Below are 19,653 nucleotides of genomic sequence, written 5' to 3' on the forward strand. Positions count from 1 at the left end.
CTTGTCTGCAGGCAAGTTACAAAGGATGTAAATAATTGTAAATACAGTAAATATTCCCCAACCTCACAAAGCATATACTTCAAATTGTTCTCACGGGTACCAATTAGTCTATGAAATGTACAATGTTGTACTGTGAATGTTGCAATGCGCTGTCATTGACTAACAACAAAGAGAACCAAGTAGTTTATCAAAAATCTCCAGTGGGACAGAATTGCAGTCAACGACAGGAAGCTCTTTGGAAACAAACTATTTTTTTTCTCGAGGGGTGGGGAGACCATTTTAATGCATGCAAAACCATTTGCTATGAGCATGATCTTTCAAAGTGGGCAGCCATTTTTTTTTTTTTTTAAAAAAAGGATCATTTATACAAAAAAAAACAATCTGTAAGCGCTCTCCAAAATAAGTGTGCAGTCAGTCTTCACCATTCTCCATATTTAGGAAATATTAATCTATCATTCAACAGATGTCCAGTTAATAGAGTTAAAACAAGTGTAGTGAGAACATTTATTTTGTTTAAACAACTTCAAAACACACAGTCAGTCTTTCATTTTTCATGTGCAAACAATTTTAATTAAAACAAAGTGGCCTCATCTAGTGCAACTAATAAGGTTATCAATAAAATATACATTTAAGTTGCAAGCACTCAACACCAATCAGATCTTGCTCATCACGTGAGTGCAAATGCAACAGTGACATAACTTAAAGTAGAATACCCATCCAGTGTTGATTGTTCAGGCTCACATTGCTGTGTTTAATTAACTGCTGGGTGACTCTTCCAATCACGAGTGTTAAATTCCTTATTTTTCCACAAGTTGCAGACTTTGGCTTGACAATATGCTGTCATACCAATAAACCTGCACATTTAGAAATGAACAGCTCAGTTTAAATTGGTGGATGAATCTCAAATATCTCATTTACCTTAAGGAAAGGATTCTACATTGAGATGCAGTCAAAAAATGCTTTAGAAACAACGCTGTGCTCAATATGCCCACAACTCTTGGCTGGATTGAAAAACAGCAATAAAAATGAAGTAAAACAGGGGAAAAAATTCACTCTTTAAACAATGATACTGATTTGGATTTGAGAAGTATTGGACGTGAGGTGCTGAAACAGTTCAGACTGAGGCAGCAAAGGCTGGACGTTCAATCACATGGTGCTCCACTGAAGCACGAAGGAACGAAGCAGCTATGAGCTGGTTTGGTCACACAGCTCAACCTGAAGTCTGGGCGAGTGAGTTCTGGATTTAAAATTGGCCAGTGAGCTGCTATAGTGAAGCATAGTGGCTGGGTGCATCATGGCACAGGGGGAATAGAGTGAGGCCATGTTTGAGCTGGGAGCGTCTCTGCTGTAGCACGCTGACACTGCGTCAATTCACCGCTTTTGCAGAAGTGTGCCAGATGGTTTTCAGAGTCTGTCTCACCTGTCCCCTTTTGACTGCTCACTGCTGACAACAACACAACAGAATCAGCAACAGAAAGAAGAAAACTCAAACAACTGTCATGGATGGAGTACAGCAGCCGGCATGCACCAGGGGAGGCTTCGATAAATTGCCGCTGTCAGATTCAAATGTGTGCGGAATGAACAATGGCAAAACTTGATTGCTTATTCAAAAAGTGCAAAAGTCTCAGTCAGACACACACACACACACACACACACACACACACACACACACACACACACACACACACACACACACACACACACACACACACACACACACACACACACACACGCAAAAGCTGTACTGTGCAAGCAGGCTGTTTGATTATACAAGTGAGATTTTTGACAAACACACCAGCAAAGTGTACAAAATGCATTCGATAGTGAAAAAAACACCCCCAAAAGACCAGCATAAAAAAATGATCAGAACAAATTCATTCATCGCAAATCCATGCGGGCCGCTTGCTCTACTGCCAGGTGCAGATTCTGCCCAGGTTGTGATTTCTACTGCTTACGTAATATGTAAACACCTTTTCAACAAGTATAGAAGAGAGCTGAGTTGGACAATTAAGGGCAGACAAGTGGGGGATTTCACTTTTTGCTGGTTGTTGAAGACACACATTAGGAGATGTAGTTTTCTATTCTCAGTATCATGTACCTGACAGCTTCCAGTTTTCCTTGAGGGAAGAATAGGTCTGTCTGCAAGAACTCCAAAACAACTGCAATGTTAAAATCAATCCAAGCCTCCCTCTGGATTTCATATTACCTGCTTCACCTACACTGAGATCAGAAGATAAAAATTTTCTGTTGGGCTTCCTTCCATGACCGCAACGCCAAATTCCCATTGGACCCTGACGAGAAAAGGGTTGTTAACTGATATTTGGTTCAGACTACTGTTCAGATACAGGAAAATACCCATCCGACCCCAGTACAGAGATAAGAGTAGCCATAGTGAATTTGGGATGTGTGCCTGACCTGATGTTTGGTCACCATCTGCCCAGTGTGGATAAGCGGCGGTTGGATGGACGGCTTATACTGCAGAGGCTGGCCCAGGAGAGAGAAGTGGGCCTCACCTACAGCAGATGTGCCAACAACAATTAGACATGACATGAGTTTCTCCAACATACTTCATTTGGGCCCTCTTTTGCCCAGGCCTGGTGTATATTGCGTGATGCTGTCGAACTGGATTTGGACCAAACCATCACATAAAAAGGACAGTTGCTGACTGACCCAACACACATTGAGTGAGTGGGTTAATAGGGACGTCGAAAACATCAAACCTATATAGGCTTTTTATGATGTAATACAGTGCGGATTTATTACAGCATAAAAAGGTGGTTAAGAAAGAAGTGAGTTACTAAAAAGTCTGGAGAAAGGTGAGAATAAAAGCCAGTGTGCAGATATTTTGAGTGCCATTTACTCACTCATTTGTAGATATGGCATGCATAAACTTTGGGTGCATGCTTAATTTTTTCCATCCCCTGGTACGTTTGAAATAGTTAAATATTGACATAAAACATTTGATGCTTTATAAATTGAAGTCATATGCCCTGATGGTGGCGCTGGGGTCGTTTGGTATCTCACTCACTTAAAACACGGAAATGTATTTGACATTTTGTGGTGCTGTTCGAATCAGTAGTAAGTTTATAATGTTATAATCCCTATTTAGTGCCCTCAAAACACTCACAATGAGCAACAATGGTCACTAGAAAAATAAAATATATCCCATGGTGCATTGCAGCCATAATTATTTTTTGGCTCTGAGTGTAATTAGATTTTTGACATGAGACAAATTTGAGTACTGACCACAAATATCTTTACCAGATGTAGAGCAACACAATACGATCCGGATTTGTTGGTATTAATTTGGAAAATTGACCAGTTTAAACAATATATTATTATTTCTTCAGTATTCAGCATGAAGAGTGAACCACTGGATGTTGATTTTGTATGTTGTAATCATCTGACAGCAAAGAAATCAACAAGGTGTTTGAGTAGTGTTGGAAAACTTTATCATCTGATTGATGATGGAAAGTGAATGATTTATTGGTAGTACACTATGTAAAACCGCAGGGCAGAAAAGTACAATCGTTCACACTCACAATCAGACCTAAGAGGAATTTAGTCTCTCCAAATAATTCCCCATTTTTTTTTGTATGTGGGAGGAAATTGGAGAAAACCACACAGGCAGGACTGGGATTTGTCCCCCGATCCTCAGAACTGTGAGGCCAATGCTCTAACCAGTCGCCCCACTGTGCCGCCTGGTAATGTTCAGTATATTATGAAAATCTTGCAGAATTAATACGAGGTCAATGGGAACTCAGTTTTTTTCCGCTTGGTAACTGCGTAACGAGCAAGTGGCACGCCATGCTGCTAGGAATCAATCAATCAGTCAGATGGAGAAAATGTGGCGTTTCATGCCTGGATTAGACTACAGGATAAATGTGGTCTTTCACGATGGCACTCCAATACCGTGGAAAAGAAAGTACCGTCATTTCTCAAGTATAATGCATCCTGAAGTATAATTCGGATTTACAAAGTTACTCTTAAAAAATAAAATTAAAAAAAAAAAAACAGGAAAACCCTTCTACCAATGTACAATGTGCACCACCAATTTTCTGCTACCCATATGCTCAGAATATTAGGGATGATCTGTATTTATATTTTGTTAGGTTTGTACTTGTATTGTTTTTCAAAAAACGTCCATACAACCATGAATTATAATCTTTGTGCATGTACTGATGCAATAATGTATATCTTGGGAGTGGTCACAGCACATACTTGTCCTGGTCCCTATAATTGTCAGAACAGAATCTCTCAACCAACTAAAGTAAATGCTCAAAGATGGCTCAACATTTTATCAATATTTGTCAACACATTAGTCTTAAAAATATAAACTATTTGACACTGTTTAACCTAAACATTTTTTGCATTAAATATTTGTGCATAAAATGTTTGTGCACAGTGCAATGTATCCACTAGATTACCCATCCTTGGCCAAGACTTCAAAACAAGCATCTAACTCATCTCCAATCTGAAATGATCCATATTAGCTACATTTGGTGCATCGCTCTGGAGCTCATCATTCATGACTTGGTACAGTTCAGGTGTCTCTTGCATTGCACAATTGCTCCCATTGCGTGGCGTCCCTGGTGCCATCCACGGTGTTTGTGAGGATTTTTTATTATTTTTTTTTTTAATCCAAAGAGTTTGGGTTGCGCAGCGTAGCCTCTCCCCCTCCATTTGGCTCCAATCTGTAGCAGCCTTCACTATGCCGTCAGGAGGCTATCAAAACAACAAGAGCTCAAACTATGTAGAAACCAGTGTAATTGGCACATTTAAAAAAAAAAAGTGAGCATTTGAATTTCATGTGCCCATGACGCTCGTACTATGTAGTTCGAGCTCACTTTGTTTCGATACCCACCTGAACTCATTGACCTATCGTAGTTTCGGACTGCCCCTCTACTTCCGGGTTGGCGTCGTCATCAGCACGAGTGATGACATTTCTTTAAAAAGCAGCTGCACAACTAGACGTCGTAGTCGACATTTTTAGTCTTAGTTTAAGTTAAAACTCACGGGCAGTCGTTTCTGATCTTTGGCGCAGTAGCAACAAGCATGCTACACGAAGGATCATAAAATGCAACATCCCTGAGGTGCTCAGAAAGCTCAGGTTGGGGGCGCACATTACCATAATATATCTAAATCTGTAACATAAGACATCAAATGTCATATCGAAATGTATATGTATACATTTTTTACCACTTCTATGTACTTGTATAAGAGCATACAATGTGATTGTATTTTTCATCCATATCTAAATATAATGCACTCTATTAACTTTATGAAAATATATTTGGAAAAATTTGTGCATTATTTTCAAGAAATTACAGTATTTGGATTTTTTTGTACCCAAATAAATTGTCACTGAATTGTCATTTGAAAACTGCATTTTGTATTTCCTTGGGTTTTCTCTCAGTCATATTAATATTGGTTTGATGATTTGAAACCTTCGTATGTGAATTATACAAAAAAATAAAATCAGGAAGGGGATGAATACTTTTTCGCGGCACTGTATTTTAGACTATTGGCATAAAATCTCGTATCTTGGCAAGTCATTGGCAACGCTGCTCGACATTTATTAGGATACCAATCCAACCTGTCTCTTGCAATTATTGCGCTTTATCTTGTCAAATCAAAGACTTTTGGAGTGGGGGCACCAAAAACCATGTCACCGATCAACAAGAGCAGTTACCTGTTACCATGGTGACCATAAGAATGGATTGTGCCATTGCATTATACGGTGTTGTGAGAAAAACAAAAATGAAACCTGGCGGCGTCACTGTTGCTCAGGCATGGACTGTCTCTTTAAGAAGAGCTTGAGGCATGTTCTATACTTAAAATAAGATGTAGCTTGCAAGCACTGAACATAATGTTATGTAGCCTAGTAGCCCAGTGCTAGCACTAACGTTCCTTCTCAAACAACCGTCTGTCCAATCATGTGCTAAAGCTTCAGTAAACATTTGTTCTTGCACGTGAATAAATGCTAACAACAGCAACCTAGTATGTTGACAACGGCAAGCATGGGGGGGCAAAGCGCTGGTTGCAATTGCATTGTTATTGGCCGACGTCAAGGTGCACCGTCTGAGAGTTGTCGATATATCACCCCCACGAGCCCCTCCCAAAAAAAAATTAAATAAATCAAACGCTTGACTTTTTATTTTGGTGTTGTAGGTGCAAATCGTTTATCATGTACTATGTCCCACTACAAAAGGTTTTGTTGTTACTGGCAAAATATGTCGGCCCAATCTGGGAAATAGGGTGCAATTGGGCCAATATTGGAGCAAAAATCCTGAAGTCTGATTTTGGAAATAAGCGCTAAACACTATTGGAGTTGTTCAAATGAATACATATGGTTGTGAAAAAAGTAATACAATTCATAAGGTACATGCTTCAATAAATACCAGTATGAGTCCATCTTGGAGGAATAATGTTAAACAATCTCATATAGCCAAAACAGCATAGTTTTTTTCAGGTAAGGTTTCTGAAAGAATTGATTGCTTTAAGTGATTACAGGTACTGTACTAGGTGTCAAACTCTAAAGAACAGTTGTGATAAAACAGCCATGTAAACTTGGAAAAAAAACAATACACCTGAAAGGACAGGCAAAAAAAAAAAAAAAATCTATAAGATAATTTACAACCCATCTAATTTGTTTTCAGTGTTAAATCTATATTTTATAATTCGGTAGTGACAAAGTTCTGCGGTTATTAGGGCATTTAAAAAAAATATTAACTGGCAATTTCAATTTGAAACAGCCACCATTAAAAAAAATTTTAAAAAACTGCCCAACTGCTAACAACAATATACTTCCCTGTTTAAACAAATTCTTAAATCATGTATTCTTTATGAAGCTATAAATGTGAAATACTGCACCATAATTTTTCTTGTATAACGCTCAACCGCCCCCAAATTGCTAAAAGGCAATAGTCTGCATTAAACATACATATAGAATAAAATGAAAGACATTTTCTAAATGCAGGTCGCCATCTCAAAGTTATGAAAAAGGCGTAGCCTACCCTTTGATTCCAATATGACAGTGTGTGATATCTTACAAATTCTGTCTGGGTAGTCAAAACATGAGCAGAATTGTGTTTTCTAATTCACCAAAAAAACCTCAACCACATTTGGTATGTCATCACCCTGGTGGATCTTTGAGCAGTTACTGACCTGGTCCACTGTGGCAGAAGACTGTAGGGAGCTGCAGTTGGTGCTGGTGGGGCATGATGGGGATGGATGAGATGCCTGTTTGGAGCCCCTTGATGCTGACTGACTGTCTCAACGAGGGAGTGAGCACCGGGGACGAGGGCAGGCTGCTCTACACGCAACACACCAGTGATGCCATCAAGGACAATGACGAGAAACAAATACTTTCATTCAAAAACACAATTCTTTCCGTCTTTATTTTGCAAAGCCATTCACATACGAGTCAACCATTCTATACTAATATACAGTCATACCTCTACTTACGAATGTCTGTACTAATGAAAAATTTTGTCGTTTGTTACGAAGGAAATTCAGGATACGAAAGGAAAAAAATGGCGCTGGATTCCACTGAATGTAAACATGTACTGTCGCTTGGTTTAACGGATTAATTTGGTAAATAGAGGTACCACTGTACCATTCATTACTACATGTCAAAATTAAACTCCCTTGGTCACTGCAAAATTTCCAAAAACACAATCCCTCACTGCTCTGTGTTTATTTTGAGTGTCCACATTGGTGAGTCTGTTATTCCTGCTCTGAACGCCATGGTAGTGGATGACTTCAAATACTTGGGGTCACAATCCAGACCAATTGTGAGTGTGTTAAGGAAGTGAAGAAACGTTTCAGAGCAGGTTGGAACAGCTGGCGAAAAGTGTCTGGTGTGTTTTGTGACAGAAGAGTCTCCGCTAGGATGAAGGGCAAAGTTTATAAAACAGTGTGAGGCCGGCCATGATGTACAGATTAGAGACGGTGGCACTGAAAAGACAACAGGAAGCAGAACTGGAGATGGCAGAAAAGAAGATGTTGAGGTTCTTGCTTGGAGTGAGCAGGTTGGTTAGGATTAGAAATGAGCTCATTCGAGGGACAGCCAAAGTCGAATGTTTTGGAGACAAGGTTCAAGACAGCAGACTTGGATGGTTTGAATGGAGATAAGACTCCCAGGACTATGATGCTAATTACCAATAGCGTTTAACTTTTCTAATTTCTTACATTTTTAAACATCCTGTGTAGATAAACAAGGTAAAATCCGAGTCACTGAGGTATAATTAATTTTGTATCTGGACAAAACCGTCCATCTGTTCATCCATCCATTTTCTTAGCTGCTTATCCTCACGAGGGTCGCAGGAATGCTGGAGCCTATTCCAGCTGTCAACGGACAGGAGGCAGGGTACGCCCTGAACTGTCAGCCAATCACAGGGCATGTCGAGACAAATAGTCACACTCCCAATCACACCTAGGGGGAATTTAGTGTCCAATTAATGTTGCACATTTTTGGGATATGGGAGGAAACCGGGGGCCCGGAAAAAACCCACACAGGCGTGGGGAGAACATCCAAACTCCACACAGGTGGGTCTGGGATTGAACTCGGGACCTCAGAACTGTGAGGCCAATGCTTTAAAGATGATCCACCGTGCTGCCTGGACAAAACTGCTTTTTTTTAAATGAACAAGATTGTGGTTTTTTTGTGTACCTGGAGCACTCACGCAGTGTTTGTACCTGCATGTTGTCAGGAGGTGGCGGGTTATCGTTCAGTCTGCGGGTGGGCTGGTGCTCGGGGCCCAGGTGTTTGTGGCTGGGTAGCTTCTGGTGGCAATGGGAGGACGCCTGGGGCTGCTGGCAGGGGGGAGCTGCCATTTGGAGCATCACTATACCACTGGTGGGGGTCGGGGGCAACAATCCTGCACACGATTAAAAGGAAATGGAAAAATAGGCCGTTGGTACAATTTTGTGCTTGAAAAAAAATGAAAATCAGCTCAAGCAGTAATAATACGATTTCATTCTGTTGGGCTGGAAATATGATTTTCAGGACATTTTTTTTTTTTTTTTCCCCATTAACACCACCCAGCACACAACGTCATTAATTCATTCAGTCTGAGTGTATTTGTTTGTGTAAATGTGTGTTTGCTTTAAAGCCCTTTTCCAGGAGTTTGGTTCACCTACACACACCACCCATGAAAACAGCACTATTAGCTGCTCGGCAATTAGATTTTAAGTGCCTCGATCATAAACGCACTTCCATAGGGGCTATAATTGAGTCGTTCTCTTCCTGCTAAATCTTCTGTGATGATCCGGAAGATCCAATTACCTTATTAGTTTGTGCTGCATGAACGTGACTGATGGGACTGGAGGAGAGGGGTGGGGACAGTTAAATCGAAGGGAGGGGGGGTTGCTTCTGCTGTATCAGACATCAAAAGCATTCCATATTTCCATTCAATATTTTAAAATTCTGTTTACATGCAGTCAGTTGAAAATCCTATTTGAAATGCCACTGTTGGTATTTTTTAATTAATCAGCTCTTAAGAAAAAGGACAGCAGAGATTACAGACTTAATCTACAATCTTAATCTTACTCCCATCCCAATTAAAAATGTTTACCGGAGATGCTTGAGGTGCGGCTGCCATGTGGCCTTCAACTGACCTCATTACTTATGGACTGAAATCATGGCTCCCTCCATTGCGCCCTTCAACATTCACAAATGAATAATAAAGGGCTTTCGATGGGAGACCGACGCACCTGAGCCTCTGTGGGCCACATGCAAACACCTTTATATTAAACCAACATGTCTGACCTACAGTACGCGCATCTATAATGGACACACAATATAGATCTTGTTAGTGAAGTATTACAAACAATGCACAGGATGTTAGCAATAAATTAGCTGTTGAGTTTATGGAGGTGTTATCAATGCAACATCAGAGTTAGATTTACTGGAGGGTTTCATTCCTTCTTTCTACAGCATCATTGTCATTTATCCAAACTGCAGGGGGCCATTATCAACAGTGCTTCTTCATTTTTCATGTATTTGGAGTCTCAATTGAATCTTGTGTCTGGCACGCATACATTATACAAACCTAAGAGGATTTCATTATTATTATTATTTTTTTTTTAAACACATGGGAGAAAAAGATCACAGTGAGGGGGAGTCTCTGAAGAAGCAGATATAAAAGTATATAGAATGTATTTATATTCAAATCTTTTCTTCTATTATGATTCATCAATGCCACAAAAAGTATGGTAATTCATGATATTCCCAGCTCTAATGGGCACAGAGCTCAAAACAAATATTCCATCAGCTCATACCCAGAAGTACTATTAATGGTGTTAGGGGTATTAACACGAATGACTAGTTTTAGATGAACGCTGTACCTGTGTACCACTGACCTGGATTCTGATGGGCAACACAGGAGGATGAGTTCTGTGGGAACTGGAGATGATCCATCATTGAGGAGGGCAGAAAGTTCACAGTGGAACTGTGAAGGAAGGTGTTGGCACAGTAAACATAAAATAATCATCATTTGAAGTCCAACGAAATTTAAATTGAGGACATATTGGATTTGTGATGAAGGGTGATAATACTCAAAATATGCCTTCATCAATTAAATTATATTAAAATATCAAAAGCCGAGCCAATCTCAGAGTTAGACAGTTCAGAGGAAATGTAGTAAATGTGTTGAGGCAACTTGGTATCCATAAGGAGGAGTTGTGCAAGCTCAACACTACAGCTGGTGTATTAAATTCGAAAGTGAACGTAAATCTCTCTGCAAAGCAGACGCTCGGCTCTGTAAGCAGCCTGCCTGTGGGGACTCATGTCCAGCTGGTGAAACATAGATTGCAGGTGGACAGGCGGCCCTTGTGGGAGTAGTCACAGAGCAGTTCCAATGCTACCGCATAAATCATTTCAGCACAGGCTGTCCTGCTAAAAACAGCCTAATTTCACACCTGAAACAATGACAACATGACCTCTCTACGAATGTTCCTGCATTTTTCCTCCGGGCCCTTGCTGTCTTTGGTTTTGTCACGGATACTGTACGGCCACATATAATAGTCCCATAGGTGCTACAATCGCCAATTTCCAGATTGATTGGGTCCGTGGAGGCAAAAACTAATTACATGCTTTGCTTTCTGCGAACTAGTTCTATCAAATTGTTTTAATGAGAACCTGGTGCATCCCAGGACTCCACAAGAGCGCAGCCAAGAGGGTAAATGGCCAAAAAGAAATTGGAAGGGATCTTTCGGTTGACAATCATCGGCAACACATAGATGCGCTACTTAAGGTAACGAGGTAATGGCACCTTGAAGACCTGTCCTCACAAGTGACTTCGAGCATTCACTGGATAGGCATGTTACATTTCCAAATAAGAAGCCCCTTCACGGGCGAGGGGCATTGCCACCTACAAATATTTTTTGGGACACAAAAGAGAAAAAAAAAATGCCCGTTTTGAAATAATCAACACAAATCCAAGCACAATTTGACCCAAGTGGATTTTTCAAACACAAACAAGAAAATGCATTTCATGATGTGTAAATTCACATTTTAGACTGAACTGAATTTACATTTGTTTTTAAATTCAATTAAACTTAATTTAAAACTATTTTTTATCAGTGGCGCAAATTGCCATGATGTAAATTCCATTAGAAATTAGCAAATTCAAGTTTGCCTGAGGTCATTCCAAGTGCAAATGGCATGTGTCTTGCAATTTATTAATTAGAAAGAAAAAAACATACGTCCAAATAAATAAATATATCCCCTTAATAAAAAATAAACATTTATATGCATTATTTTGGGAAATTTGTATCAAAAAAAAATCAACATGTAAAGTAGTATTTAAATCAAAAGGGTACAGCTTTTGCTAATTGTATGCATCCTCATTTCCTTCTCCCTGGGATTTATATGTACATTAGGACTGTGTGATAAGAAAATGTGTGTTATCAGCATCTTGATGCTACCTCATGGTACTATGCTGGTTCGGAGCAGGGAGAAGGCTATAGCAGGGCTGTACGGCAGCGACTGCCACCCCACCTTGTCCTGGTGGGCACGACGACACCAACATTGGCCCCGTATGCTGTGGCACAGACACCTGAGACGGACCAATGAAATAAGTTAATACAAGAGTAAAAACTGGCTCAACATTTACACTGCGTGTATATTCTTAATGTTTAGCACAGAAATGTTGCATTTTCTAAATATGGGAACTTCTCTCTTTTAGCTTCCTCATTTTCCCTGAATTTAAAACCAGTAGCTTGTTTGTTTATACTGATCTACACTGACTGTCCACAAAGTTATACTAGCAATGAGTCAAAATATTAGACCAAAAATTAATCATCAATAGCAATGAACTAAGTGTGAATATTTTCTGAAAGCCTGAAATTTTGATGCAGCCCTTGTGTTAGCACTCATTGTGCAAGTGGTCACATGTTGTGGCTGATTGGTGCATTTGCATACCTGGTAAGACTGAATTGGGGCATACTGGACCATCATCCCTTGCATCTGGCTGCCAATATTGCTCTGCTGGACACTGGTGAGAGCAAAGTTTGTCGTTGGCTGCATGCCCACTATGGTCTGGTAGGGTGCTGGGCTTGACATTACAGGCAGATGCACTGACAAACAAAAAAATGCAAAGCACTTAGGCCAAACTACAAGGAGAGTTATGGATGGGTTGAAACACTTGACCAGCAAGATCGAGCTGCTTTTAATGAGGTCTTTTTAGGATAACCAATCAACAACAACAAACACACAGTGCATCTGTAGCAGAAAAACAGACCTGAGCAGTGTAGTGAGTTGAGCTGTTACAGCAAAGTAAGGTGGAGGCACTTGGGCTAAATGAGTAAGTCAATATATTTTATTTAGCCTGCAGTGGCCTGAAATAGCAACATGAGTGAACAAATAAAGGTTGAGAGGAAAGAAAGCATCATTCTTATTAGTGCCAAAAAACACCTAGGCGATCAGACAAGCAATTCATATTCCTGAATGGGATGAAATGGTGGCGGTGGCTCCCGGCCAGAGGGGGACAACGTCAAGGTGACAAGGCGAGACATTTGAAAAGGTAGTCTCCAGTGACACACATGAGGTGCTACGAGCGACAATAAAAAGAGGACATCCTTTTGTGAAGGTGTCTGCAGCACGCCTCCTGGGAGAAAAGTACAATGAAAGCAACCCAAGAGGAGTAAGGAGGTGGCTATTTTTACCCAGCCATGTCTCTCATACAAACAGAGCAAGAAATGACTGCAATTATAAATGTGCCAAATTTATTCAATTTCTGAAGACAGCAGACAATTGTGATCCTTTAGACACATAATGGCTGCCTGTCTCCTCACCATTTTTGAGGCATGTCAGTTTGGAGCAGAGGGATTAAATCCATCCACGAAACTGAGGTTAAAATTGATTTCACATTTCCATTGTCCAGTTATATGGCACCATCAGAGCCATGGCCGGCAGGTGAAGACTAAGGGGCTGAAAAAGAGACCGGTTCACTGTGAGATTCATAGAGGCCTCTCAGACAGCGTCCCGGCCCCGCTTCCCGCCTCTCATCAGTTTTCCTCTTGGATCTTGTAAATAAAAAGGTTTCGACGGGATGCACAGTTGATTTGGAACAAATGCTTTGATATTGAAAGGGTTTTTATTCCAACATATATAGTCATTTTTCGAAAATAATGCGCACATTTTTTCCAAAATATTTTCAAAAAGTTAATAGAGTGCATTATATTTAGCTCTGGATGAAAAATAAAAATTACAATCACATTGTATAGTCGTATATATGTACATAGAGTGGTAAAAAAAGTATAAAGATCAGAAACGACTGCCCATGAGTTTGTTTTAACTTAGACAAAAAATGTCGACCACAACGACTAGTTGTGCAGCCGATTTTAAAAGAAATGTGTCATCACTCCTGCCGGTAGCTCGCCTCAATGGCTTCAGGTGGGTATCAAAACAACATGAGCTCAAACAACGTGGTACAAGCATCATGGGCACATTAAAAAACAAAACGTGAGAGCGCACACAATCGAAATAATTATTTATTTATTATTTTTTTAAATGTACCCATTACGCTCGTTTCTACCTAGTTTGAGCTCACGTTGTTTTGATACCCGCCTGACGGCATAGGAAAGCTATGACATCAGGTGGGCAAGAGGCTGCACTGCGGAACCAAAACTCTTGGGATTCAAAACATTCTTCCTCACAAACGCCATGGGTGGCACAGAGGATGACATGCTGTGGGAGTAAAATAGAATAATAGTTCATGGATCAATGGAGGAAACACTGGAACTGTACCAAGTCATCGATGAGTTCAACAGCGAATGCACCAAAGGCAGCGAATATGGATATTTTTCAAATGTTTCTTTTGAAGTCTTGGCCAAGGATGTGTAATGTAGAGGATAAACTGCACGATGCACAAAGTTTTATCCACAAATACTTAATGCAATTTTTATTTTTTAAAGTCAAACCGTGTTAAATAGTTTATTTAAGACTGTAATACAGTATGTGTTATCAAAAGCATTTATAACATGTTATACCAATATTGGGCATTTATTTTAGTTGGTTGAGGTTTTGTTCTGACAATTACAGAGACCAGGACAAGCATGTCCTGTTGCCTGTCCCGAGATTATTTTACCGCTACATCAGCACATGCTCAATGATTATTATTAATAGTTGTTGTAAAGACAGTTTTTTGAAAAACAATAAAAGTAAAAACCCAACATAATATAAATACAGATAATTCCCAATATTTTGAGCATATGGGTAGCAGCAAATTGGTGGTGCGCATTGTACTTTGGCAGAAGGGTTTTCCTGATTTTTTTTAGGTCAAGTTTGGGGGTGCACATTACACTTCAGGACGCATTATACTCGAGAAATTACGGTATGTGTTGAGGACTAAGGTGTCTGTGCTGTCCTACTAATGTTTGTCCACCTACAACTTGCTGTGCATGCTTTTTTTCTTAAAAAAAATATTGTAATTAAAAATACTAGGAGAAGAAATTTATGTCTTTTGCTTTTGTTTGGCAGCTGCATTTGTCCAATTCATGACTCCAAGTACAGAAAGACTGCTGGAGTGTCATACAGAACGTGTGTGTGTATGTGTGGGTGCCAATGCTGAGGTGGTGACTGAACAGCAGTTACTACAGTAGAGCACAGACGCAAACAAGGAAGACTGTGCCTTTTCGATCGTCTGTGAAATAAAGTAATTGCCCCCTCCCTTGTTAAATCACAGTCACTGTGATTAACCACAAATTTGGGAAGGAGAGTTCAAGTCACACCCAAACCTGATTACCACCATGCTTGTTGAATCACGGCATAATTTAAATGGAATTGAATCTGTCAGAGAAGGTGAAGTAGGCTACAAGAGCTCAAGAGCCAATCCATCATGCCATGATCCAAAGAAATTCAAGAAGAAATGAGGGAAACAAACTGATTGAAATCCATCACTCTGGAAAAGGTTACAAAGCCATTTAAGTCTTTGGGGCTCCAGCAAACCACTATCAGAGCCATTATCCACAAATGCAGAAAACTGGAAACAGTGGCAAACCCTCCGAGGAGTGGACAACCAAGTAATTACTCCAAGAGTGTGATGACGACTCATTCAGGTGGTCATGAAAGAACCTCAAACAACTTCTAAAGACCTGCTGGCCTTGCTGGCCTCAGTTAAGTTTAGTGTTCATGACTTTACCATAAGAAAGACACTGGCCAAAAATGGCATCCATGGGAGACTTCCTAGGTGAAAACCCCTGCTGTCTTCAAGTAATGCTTCTTCTTTTCCTTTCGGCTTGTCCCGTCAGGGGTCGCCACAACATGTCATCTTTTGCCATCTTAGCCTATCTCCTGCATCTTCCTCTCTAACCCCAACTGCCCTCATGTCTTCCCTCACCACATCCATAAACCTTCTCTTTGGTCTTCCTCTCGCTCTTTTGCCTGGCAGCTCCATCCTCAGCATGCTTCTACCAATATACTCACTCTCTCGCCTCTGAACATGTCCAAACCATCGAAGTCTGCTCTCTCAAATCTTGTCTCCAAAACATCCAACTTTTGCTGTCCCTCTAATGAGCTCATTTCTAATCCTATCCAACCTGGTCACTCTGAGCGAGAACCTCAACATCTTCATTTCTGCCACCTCCAGTTCTGCTTCCTGTTGCTTCAAATAATACAAAAGCTCATTTCACATTTGCCAAAAAACATCTTGATGATCCTCAAGGCTTTTGGAGAAACATTCTGTTCATTGATGAGTCAAAAATTGAACCTTTTGGGAGGTGTGTGGCCCGTTATATCTAACGTTAAAAAAAAGGGACAGCGTGTGATAAAAAGAACATTATGCCAACAGTGGAACGTGGTGGTTTGCTGTGATTGATAGGACAATGAATTCTGCTGTGTACCACAAAATCTTGAAGAATGTCTGGCCATCAATTTGTACCCTCAAAATCATGCGCTCTTTGATAATGCAGCAGGACAATAACGATCCAAAACACACCAGCAAGTCCACCTCTGACTGGCTAAAAAACAAAAAAGTTTGGTGTGGCCACATCAAAGTCCAGATTTAAATCTAGTTGAGATGTTTTTGTTTGACCTTGAACGGGGTGTTCATGCTAGAAAACCCTACAATATGGCAGAGAGTGACAAAATGTGTCCAGAGCGATGTGAAAGATTCATCACTAATAATCGCAAATGCTTCATTTCAGTTCAGGGGGCAATTACCTTTTCACAGAAGGTCAGAAAGGTTTAGATTTTATTTGTGCCTTAATAAATTAAATTGTCATTTGAAAACTGTATATTGTATTTCCTTGGCTTGCCTCTGAGTGATATTAAAATTGGTTTGATGACTTGAAATCTTTCTGTGATAGATGTGCAAAAAAAACCAAAAACAAAAACAACCTAAAACATCAGGAGGGGGGAATATAATTTTTCTTGGCACTGTATGTGCCCGTGTCTAATTGAACTGTGGCACATGGATAATCTTGGTTGTTTGTGAAGAACAACTAAGAAGTTGCAAAAGTGTGTCTGCAACCAACATCTCTTTGCTCTTGACAACATGATCACAAAACAATCAAAGTAACCACTGTTGCTTCTCGTAGTGCCACGATATAATGATTTCCATTCGATAGCTGCATAAAGTACCTCGATACCGGTATTAAAACGATACCACAGCAAAAACCTCAAACATTAGTAAAAGCAGTGGAATGAAAATTGCCACCCCCCCCCAAAAAAAAAAAACAAACTTACAAATATTTGTATTTATACAAAACATTCTGATAAACCTGAAAATTCTGTAATAATGGAATTTTAAGTCCATCCATTATCTGAGTCACTTATCCTCAGAAAGGTCACAGGAGTGCTCGAGTCTATCGCAGTGCTTTTTAAAAATTAGATCAATGCCTGCATTATCCTACGTGAGTGTGTGTTTGTATGTGTATAAAATTATACAAGTTCTGACGCTCAAAAACTGCATGAAAAGAAAGCCCCCCCCCCACTCTTTTTCCTCTTTAAGGTCTATTAAAATTAACAAATATTTTGGAGCATGACTGTACATACATCATACACTATTTGTATGATACACGCGATAATTCAAGAAAAATATCACACCATGTTTTTCTTCAATTTCCTGTTCATTTTAATTCCTGGCATCACTAAATGGATTGTACATTAACTTTTTTTTAATCCACACTAACTGAGAATTGTACCTTGCTGCTGGGGTAAGATTTGACTGTGAGGGCCATTTTGCTGCAAATGATTTCCAGGTGGACGGCAGTGCTGCTGTTGTTGCTGGTGGTTGAAGCACTGAAGATGGTGGGTTGATGAACAGAAGCATGGGGATAGCTAGAAGAAGTACAAAAATTCAATCATCAAATGAAAGGATTGAGTGGAATTCCATTTAACTGACTGGTCCACACTTGCTGAGCTACCTGCTGGACTGGCTGATGAATGTAAGTGTGTTGCTGGAGAACACTGGTGTGTTGGTGGTTCAGAGTGGACCCAAGAAAAGTAGCATGACCAGTCATGCTACTGGGAGAGGCATGTTGTGGTCCTGGAGTTGGAAGTGGGACAGGCTGACCTTGGAGCATAACTGGGTGTCCCCCTGAGGGTCCTGAAACTATGTAGTTGGAAACTTGCTGTGAGGTTCCTCCATGCAACACCACCGGGGTAGGATTGTTGTACACTGGTGCATAATGACGGGCATCTGCGACAGGAGCGCCACTGTTGCTGGACGACTGCTGGGTCAGAGTCATGTGACTGAATTGGGTGTTGAGGGTTTCAGGCTGGAAAAAAATGCAGCATAAACAAAGACTCAATGTCAATGGTGGTGAAAACTTGGGTATAAGCAAAATTTTCATTTTAATCATTTTGATCAATACAGCTTTACCAATTAAGGCTAATTTACAAGCTAAGCACTAAAACAAGGTTACAAGCAGTTTTTGAGTAAGTGTCTCCAGAGACAACAGGGCCAAAAGGGAATATTTATCTATATCAGTACCACATGACAACTTAACCCCGTTCTGACATTGTAAAAGTACTGTTTTTAGTCATGGATTATTTAGCACTAACATCTGGTTATGAATTATATATTAATGGCGCTTTCCATATGTATAATTAGCCACAGAGCCCACAGAGTTAACTAAAACCAGGTCACAAATGAGGCCATCATTTCCTTCTGGATTTACTCACCACCCACACAAGTTTTCACAAGTGTTCAAGGTGACGTGGTAAATAAAATGTCTCATCACAAAAGAGTTTTAAAAGTACAAAAAGTATTTATGATACACAAAAAATTTATTTGTAATCATCAGAGAAAGAAAAAATGAAATGGAAAATAATGTATGTACCGCAGCGTACTGTTGGTTAGCACAGACTGGCAGGAACTGAGGAGGAAGATGGTAAGAGACTGAATTGTGAACAGGCTCAGAGGACGGCTGGAATGGATGACACGTTGGCTGAAGAGACAAGGGAAGAAAGATGTTGAGACTAAGTGAGGGGAAGTTTGTCGGCTCAATTGCAAAATAACACACCTAATTTACTATGACTGTTGTGGCAGATTGAGAGGAGAAATCGACTGCATTTTTTCAAAGTGCCACTGTCATGAAATGCATGATTTTTAGTATGTTATTAATGAAAAACAGGCAGCCAACATGGATCCATGCGTTTTTTTTCCCATCACAAAACATGTTTTTTACGTACACAGCATTTTGTAACTCCTGCCATGAAAATCCGCTCGAAGGATTTGTTTTTGAGAAGCAGGAAGTGACATAAAGGACAGACCCGCCCTCAAGTGGACTCGTTTGTTTCCATTAGTTGTAACTCCGGGAAGGTAGCTCTTTGTTCCTTCGTGTTAGCCAAAATGCCCGCTCGTTGCATTGCTGGACATTGCTTGAACACTCGGGAGGATGGATTTACCCTTTCAAAAGTGCGCAAGAGACCCAATTCATCATTAAAAATGGATTGCACGGGTGCAGAGGACGAGAGCTTCGTGGGTTTCTAATGACAGTTAGGTGTGTATACAGTGACTAAGAAATATAATAGTTTGGGGCGAACCATGTAATCGGTCTCTCATAATGTAACAAAAGATCCGCGTACGAAGTGTGTCAACGTGCGTCGGACGGCGTCGGGCTGCTGCGTCGCTTGGCCAGCGAAGCGCACGGGCTCCTGGACGACGGCGGCTCTGAAGAACGCTGCCACAATGCAGCACTGCG

The 19,653-nt window shown here is 40.3% G+C and overlaps 1 protein-coding gene across 1 annotated transcript in view; it reads right to left on the reverse strand.

Annotated features, from left to right (window-relative positions):
- Positions 1 to 490: 490 nt before the first annotated feature.
- LOC133491405 (R3H domain-containing protein 1-like) overlaps positions 491 to 19,653 on the reverse strand; it is a 57,237-nt gene continuing 38,074 nt past the window's right edge. The window contains 12 exon segments of the mRNA XM_061802467.1: positions 491 to 1,355; positions 1,358 to 1,444; positions 2,207 to 2,291; positions 2,416 to 2,513; positions 7,168 to 7,315; positions 8,701 to 8,882; positions 10,366 to 10,454; positions 11,932 to 12,062; positions 12,428 to 12,582; positions 17,650 to 17,785; positions 17,872 to 18,225; positions 18,790 to 18,897. Coding sequence (XP_061658451.1) covers positions 1,186 to 1,355; positions 1,358 to 1,444; positions 2,207 to 2,291; positions 2,416 to 2,513; positions 7,168 to 7,315; positions 8,701 to 8,882; positions 10,366 to 10,454; positions 11,932 to 12,062; positions 12,428 to 12,582; positions 17,650 to 17,785; positions 17,872 to 18,225; positions 18,790 to 18,897 — 1,743 coding nt within the window. The 3' untranslated portion in view covers positions 491 to 1,185.

Source organism: Syngnathoides biaculeatus, chromosome 2, assembly GCF_019802595.1.
Source record: "Syngnathoides biaculeatus isolate LvHL_M chromosome 2, ASM1980259v1, whole genome shotgun sequence".
Classification (NCBI taxonomy): Eukaryota; Metazoa; Chordata; class Actinopteri; order Syngnathiformes; family Syngnathidae; genus Syngnathoides; species Syngnathoides biaculeatus.